General features: G+C 39.5%; 1 protein-coding gene across 1 annotated transcript; it reads left to right on the plus strand.

Annotated features, from left to right (window-relative positions):
- Nucleotides 1-2: 2 nt before the first annotated feature.
- On the plus strand, nt 3-4,953 carry LOC140374182 (mpv17-like protein). The gene is made up of 6 exons (XM_072461004.1): nt 3-100; nt 545-709; nt 1,409-1,601; nt 4,417-4,487; nt 4,561-4,590; nt 4,830-4,953. The coding sequence occupies exons 2-6, from the start codon at nt 548-550 to the stop codon at nt 4,944-4,946; spliced, it is 573 nt and encodes a 190-aa protein (XP_072317105.1). The 5' UTR covers nt 3-100; nt 545-547; the 3' UTR covers nt 4,947-4,953.
- Nucleotides 4,954-7,207: the final 2,254 nt, after the last annotated feature.

Raw genomic sequence — 7,207 nt, forward strand, 5'->3', positions numbered from 1 at the left:
CGTCACACGGAGCTGATAAAAAGACTCAGACACTGAACTTTGGTCCCATCAAACTCCTCTCAGTGCCACACGCCTTCGGTCTTGTAAAACACACTAATAGGTTTGTTCTGATTCATAATTGTATCATTATAAACCCAGCAAACACTATCTTTATTGCTTCCCATTCAGAATATGAATCTGAATTGAGTTGCAGCTAATTTATTTCCCTTTTTCCTTCTCTTGTTGCAATTCCTGTCCGACTTGCTACATTATTTCCTTATTCTATGATTTGTTAGTGAGAAAAGAGAATTTGTTAAAATAAGAAAACATACTTAATCCACTGCAATGTGCATTTGATTGAAGTGAGAGAGAAAAAACATTCAAATCAAAGCTATTTTATCTAGACCAAGTGGGAGGTTAAATAAATCAAATCTACCCAAAAGGCAATAAAAGACATCCCACATTTTAAAGATATTCCCTATCGTTGAGCACAGTTACTTTCCACAGGGCACGTTTCCAGTTTGTTTCCCGTTTGTGTCATTTTTTACCTGTCTAATCTTCTCAGATCATGAGGCGACTCTGGGCCGTGTTCAAAGCTCACCCGTACGTGGGTAACGTTTTGGGCTACACTGCGCTCTTTGCCTCCGCAGACCTGATCCAGCAGAGTCTTTTGACCTCCACAACAGAAGACTCCAGGGTCCGGGGCGAAAAGGCCGACGGTGACGAGAAGGTACGGACCATATCGTTGTTTTAGATACTGGAGTTCGTACAGTTAGTCGTGGGAGTTTATCTATAAAAGCCAATTCACTACTGATGTTCATTAAAGTTCATTCAGGCTCCTCAGTTTCCTTTCATGGCATCACTAGAAACAACGTGAGCCAGGCTTTTGGAGTTACCAACGTTTCTATATTTTAAGAGAAATCTGGCCTTTTCCCTTTTGTTGAAGTTTATAATTTTACTTCTGTGACAGAGCTAATTAAGTTAAAAGTGTGAACTACAAACCGTACTGTAAACAAGGGCCAAAGCTTGTCTGATTTACACAGCAAGTAGATGAATAAAAACAAATTACACTTTAATGTAGTAAAATAAACGTTTAAACTGTCGGAAAATGTTGTTTCTTGTGCATGAATTGTCTCTCCATTCTTCTTCTTGGGAGAGGGCCCCCAAACCCCCCATTAAATATGTCTATTTTTAACTGTAAAAAGAAACGTGTAAATACTGATGAATGTGGCCTGCTTCACTAGAGATCCCAAATCACCTTTTCTCCCCAGTCCACTCCTGATTTATTTGTTTTATTTAATTTAATTGTTAAGCCCATTTAATTCAAGAGGCCCTAAACCCAACTCAAAACTACATACTCTTGAATGAAATGGGCTTAACAATTTGACCCTAAATGTACTTAATGTCCTTTATTTCTCATTCTTTGAAGACCTCGGGCATCGACTGGCACCAGACGGCACGAGTAGCAACTGTGGGCTTTTGTTTTCATGCAAACTTCAACTACCACTGGCTCAAAGCGCTGGAGAAGGCCCTGCCAGGGGGCGGAGCCAAGATGGTTTCCGGAAAAGTGGTTCTGGACCAGCTCATCGCCGCTCCGCTCACCATCAGCGCTTTTTACACCGGTACGTCCGCAAAACAGACGACATTGTAACAGCGGGGGAGGAAGTACTCAATTTATTGTAGTTATGTAGTTAAAGTCCAAATACAGGAGCAAAAAACAAGTAAAAGTAGCACAAATATCTACCTAAAGCCCATGTGACTAGGGAGTCCCAGTAGGAAATAATAATCATAGCTTTACATCTGTCAAGTTGCGGTTTTTGAAGAATACCTCCACCTCTGTGATGTCATCAAAAACAGAGACATTTTGTACACAACTTACACCTTTTTATGACAGTTTAAACAGTAATTTAACAAAATAAATGGGTTATCAGGTGTAATTATTTGTCATAATCATAACTATTATAAGATTTCAATGGACTTCGGCCCTTGTTTACAGTCTGGTTGCTAAGTAACAGTTGTGGAATTACCTCCGCTTATGTCACATTTGCTGGCCATGTCAAACCAGGAAGTGACATTATAAACGTCACCAAAATGGCCAGATTGGAGAGAAACGGGCAAATGTTTGGTTAAATCTTGAGTACAAACATATCCCATTTGTTTTACTGAGAAGCAGGGCCGGCCCAGCCTATAAGCGAACTAATCAGCCGCGTAGGGCCCCGAGGCTTTAAAAGGGCCCCCAATCTGGCAACCCGTCTTATGCGAAGTGCAAGCGCAGCGTGCGCCACTAGTGTAGTAGCGCTGCTGGCGCGGCAGCGCACACAGCGGTAACATAACACACAAACCGCATTTATTTGTAATGACAATCTGGCAACCAAGACACCAAACCTGCGCTGATTGGGCAACTTCATTGTGCGCGAGGAGCTCGAGAGCAAAACATAAACACAACACAACGTGGTCCTCATGTCCAGAGGAATATATCCCCCTGATGCCGAAAAACGAAAGAAGAAACTTCTTGACGATGTAAAGAAACTGCAAACTCAACAACACTCTCCAGGTATTGACCTTCTCTTACAAAGAGACGGTTAATGCTGCTGTTTGAAACAACACGATTCTGTCACGTTAGTTCGCTCAGGCTGGAGGCGACGAGAGCTCTGCACCGCGCTTAATAATATGTCTGATGAATGAAAAGATAATAAGCTTCACATTTACACCAGCCCCGTAGTGTCAGCTGCAGGTGAGGCCGGGGAGGGGCGTCTATGCCCCGGGTCACTAAGAGGCGGAGATCCGGTCCGGACGAGCGCCGTCTCGTCCAGAACCTCTGACGTGAGACTTTGGAGTGAACAGTGTGCGGCCCCTGTCCCGGGCCCCTGTCCCGGGCCCCTGTGCAGCCTCAGTCAGAGATGAGCGGTTTGAGTTTGCGTCCCTCTCTCTCACATCACCATGTGTGAGATCAATCGTGACTCGTGATGTCTGTTTTACTTCTTAAAGTGCAATAAGAGGAACGTAAAGGTTTATGCACGTAAGGTCCATCAGCCAATCACATCGCAGCATTGTTTCATGCAGGAGTCCAGTGTGTGATGTTCTGATCAGAACAAACATTTATATTGTAATTCACTTTTAATAGAGCAATAAAACATTTCAATTTATTTAAAAAGCATCATTAGACTATTTGTTATAAATTATAATAAATTGATAGTGAAACATAACCAGACACATTAAAATTACATCTGTTATAGAATAATACTATATATTTTTTATATAAAAGTGGCAAAGTTGCAGAAACACAGTCTCTTCACTATAGCTAGGTTTGGACCTTCACTTCTCGTTCTGTTCATTCTCTGGGAATAACATGTTTGCACTGTGTAGCTTTATGAGTGTTATCAAGCAATGCTTATGCCATTTGTTTAATTTAATATAACTTGTTTTGTCACTTTGGCAAGAAGGAACAGTTGGGAGCTGTAAAAGATAAATTAGTAAGGATAACTATTACTTTTACATTTTCAGTTAAAATGAATCAATTTGACCATAATTATTTTTCATAGCCAATATTGTATTGAGTAATTAAGTACACTAATGTATTAATAACTGGCTTTAGTCACTTTCTCCTGGCACAGTTTCATCACATCATCATTTTATAGCATTACAACCTCAACATTTTACTCTTACTTTAGAAGGCTGGACCACATTAAAATGCACCAGAAGACCCAAAAAAGGCCTGAAAATCTCTGGCCCCCAGACCCCCCCTGTTCATTAATTTAAACTGCTAATGTGGCTGTCGACCCTTAACGCCCACAAATACACCCAAAAACATATCTGGGATGTGTGTTATTTGTACAGGGAGTAGAGGTGATGTCAGCGGAATACCGCTGGGATTTAAGTTATCAATATTTGAGCTTGTGAGGTGTTGAGAATAAACTAACTGGCAAACAGATGCCCTGGAGTTTTTGTGCACTTTGTTTGCGTTGAAGAAAGTTCCCATATGTGAATTGTTCACTGACAATGGCAAAAAAACTGATTCTGATTACGTGGTGAGGGGCCCCCAAAAATGTTTTCGCTTAGGGCCCCCTGAAGGCTTGGGCCGGCCCTGCTGAGAAGTGTAGTCTAATGTGTCCTATGGACTTTAAAATGTACTAGAAACACAGGGAAATGTATTCAAATTACTCCAAAATCAGCTCAATTCTGAATCAAAATCCCCACATTTAATGCTTTAACAGTTCTCAAAATCTGTGTGAAAGATGTTTTACTCTTAAAGTGCATTGTTAAAAGTGTACTTCTAAACTTTACTTAACTATATTTTTCTTTGAACTCAAAACCTTGATGCAGAACGTCACAATAAACTAAAAATTAAACTGCATGAAAAGTACTCACGGTAAGATTTCTGCGCCGTATCAGAACAAGATCTTTAAAAAAATAAAAATAATAATAATATTTCTTCAGGTTTGAGCTTTCTTGAAAACAAAGAAGATCTGCTTGAAGAATGGAGCCAGAAATTCTGGCCCTCGTACAAAGTCGGTGTCACGTTTGGGTAAATATATCTAAAAACTCTCGCCCTCGTTTCATTCTTTTCTGTTTTATTCTCAGGCTGGTGTTGTTTACTGGTCAACGATGCAGGTGAGATGCACATGAATAAAGCCTTTAACCATAATAACATGTCACAACCAACTTATTATAATGATATTTTTCACAATTCACGTTGATAGTTTGGGGTTTTATTCATTTTAAGGCATATTAAACGCCCAAAATGTCACTTGTTCCCCTTTGTTTACCAGCCTTTTCAGTGTGTCTTGTGTGCTACTGATGACTTCTCTTCAGGTTCACAGAATAATGGTGTTTTTAAATCTTTAATTCAGGCAATAAACTTCTCGCTGGTTCCTCCTGTGGCGCGCACCGTGTTCCTCGGGGGAATCGCGCTGACTTTCACCATCTTCTTGTGTCACATGAAGCGTCAGGGGAAGCAAAGCCAGTGATTTGTCCACCTCCAAAAGATTTTTTTTTTTACTTGTGATTCAACACTTCTGTCATTGTTACATGGATGTATTTTAAAGTATTAGAAGGTCTCTGTTTCAATAAATGTAGCCTGTGAATCAATATTGACTACACAAGCCTATTTCGGCTACTTTTGTATTATTATTATGTATTATCCAAATGTGATTTTCCCCATTTTCCGTACGTCATTTTTTTTTTCAATTTTTCGGTCCAGTTCTTGATCGTCAGTGCAGTTTGTGTCATCCATTTTATTTTTTTCTGGAGTATTTCATCGTTCAATTCCATTTTGACGCTTACAAAATCTGATTCCGATGACTTTTGTCTTAAAATGCATTCAAACTTGACAATGAACAGTTTTCCCTTGCATTTCATTGGTATCGATACTTTGTTGATCCCTTTGTTATTATCGATATATCGTTTGTTATTTGGCATCGATCCGCCCGTCACTATTGTAAACACGTGTACTTGCCTCATGTGAAAAGGTTCTCCTGCACCGCTTCTTTTATATTCAGTTACAAATATGATCTGTATGACCAGGCTTTTTATTCCTTTTATTTATTAACACAATAAATAGACACAATATTTACAGAATACAGACATTCATGTTTCGTAAAATAGGTGCAAACTAAATGTAGATTATCTAAATGAAGGTAATAAACAATGCGTGTATCAAATGTCATAAAAGAAGAAAGAAGGTGACAAAAACAAGAGAGCAAATAATTAGGAATGAATACAATTAACACAAGGCTTTTTGATGAAGTTGTCAAATTCAGGAAAAAATTAAGAGCACGGGTGTTATATGTGCTGAATGAACTATGGGTATATGTCAATTTCTATGTCAATTTTCTTTTTTATTTCTGTGATGAGATCCTGGATTTGAGAAATGTATTTTTATGGATATGATATTTACCAAATAAAATGTATAGATTTACCTTTTTTGTGTGTCTTGGTGTGAAAAGAAGGTAATCATGTTTTTTTATTATCACTATTTTTGTTGAAGTGGGAGTTTTTTAGTGAAAGATGTTTTTCAATTCCCCCCAATTTTGGTTCTATTTCTAAAACTTTGGATACAGATTTGTTTGTGGGGAATATTCAATGCAGTATTTTGACATTTGTTTAGTTGTTGATGGGATATTGGAAGAATATTGACCACATTTTATGCCAATTTATGTTACGAAAACTTGAGTTCCAGGAAAATGTTGCTCTTGGTGGAATACTTATTTACTTTTAGGCTTGTTGGCGGTGACGTATGTCTAGTGCACCTCCTCTCAACATGGCGCTTCAACATTTTCCAAAACTGATCTGAACTTGATTCTGAAGAAAGCGGGGAATACGAAACTGCTTCAAAAACTGACGGAGGGATTTAACGTGCGAGAATGAGCTTGAACTTGGTACGGCGGTTGCTGTTGGGAACGCATTTACGCACGGATTGCCATTTCTCTGTCAGCAACTCAGTGACGTCGAGATGGCGATTGAAAGACATTGGGGGTGTCAAACGTTTCCCTTTTGATGGAAGGCAAAGGGAGTTGGGAGTAGTATAACAGATGTGCCTTTGAGCCTCAAGGAAGGGTGTTTTTTGAGGTACCTGGTGTGCGAAGTTATTGAGATTGTGTGAAGGTAAGAAAGAGACATCTACTGCTTCCATTTGCAGCGGGAAGATTCTGCGTTGAGGAAACGAGGATTGTGGTAATAAATGTAAAGTGGCGGGGAACGAACTTGTGTGTTTGCGTTGCCGGGGAAATCGTCGGATCGCTGGATCGGCCGACCGTCCACGGAGAACCCTAGAGAAGCGACTTGTACATGTAAAAAGTAAGATGATGATGTCGCATTCAGATGAGGTCAAAAGAGCGGAAAACATGCAAAAAAAAAAAAATCACATTGCAGGAGTTAAGATATTGTTTTGGGAAATGTTTTGTAATCTGTGTGTAATCCAAGTTTTAACTGGAAACTTGAATTGAACGGACTGAGACGGTGAGATTGGATGTGGAAAACAAGTTTTTAAGTGAGATGTGTATTGAGGAGGAACAGAATCACAAACAATCATTTATGCACTCTGGACTGTTGCGTTGTTTTCATGTTTCTCACCGTATCATTACTTATAAAGATAGAGAAGAGGCAACTGTAATACACTAGGTGGCGGTAGTGCGCTATTCTGCACTAACTCACAGTAGAAGATGGCGCTTCCGGTCGGCTGGTGCTAGAGCCAGACCCTCTTTGAACATTTTGACGCGACATTACATCA

Source organism: Eucyclogobius newberryi, unplaced genomic scaffold (assembly GCF_026437365.1).
Source record: "Eucyclogobius newberryi isolate DKJ021-1_F unplaced genomic scaffold, fEucNew1.0.hap1 SCAF_3, whole genome shotgun sequence".
Classification (NCBI taxonomy): Eukaryota; Metazoa; Chordata; class Actinopteri; order Gobiiformes; family Gobiidae; genus Eucyclogobius; species Eucyclogobius newberryi.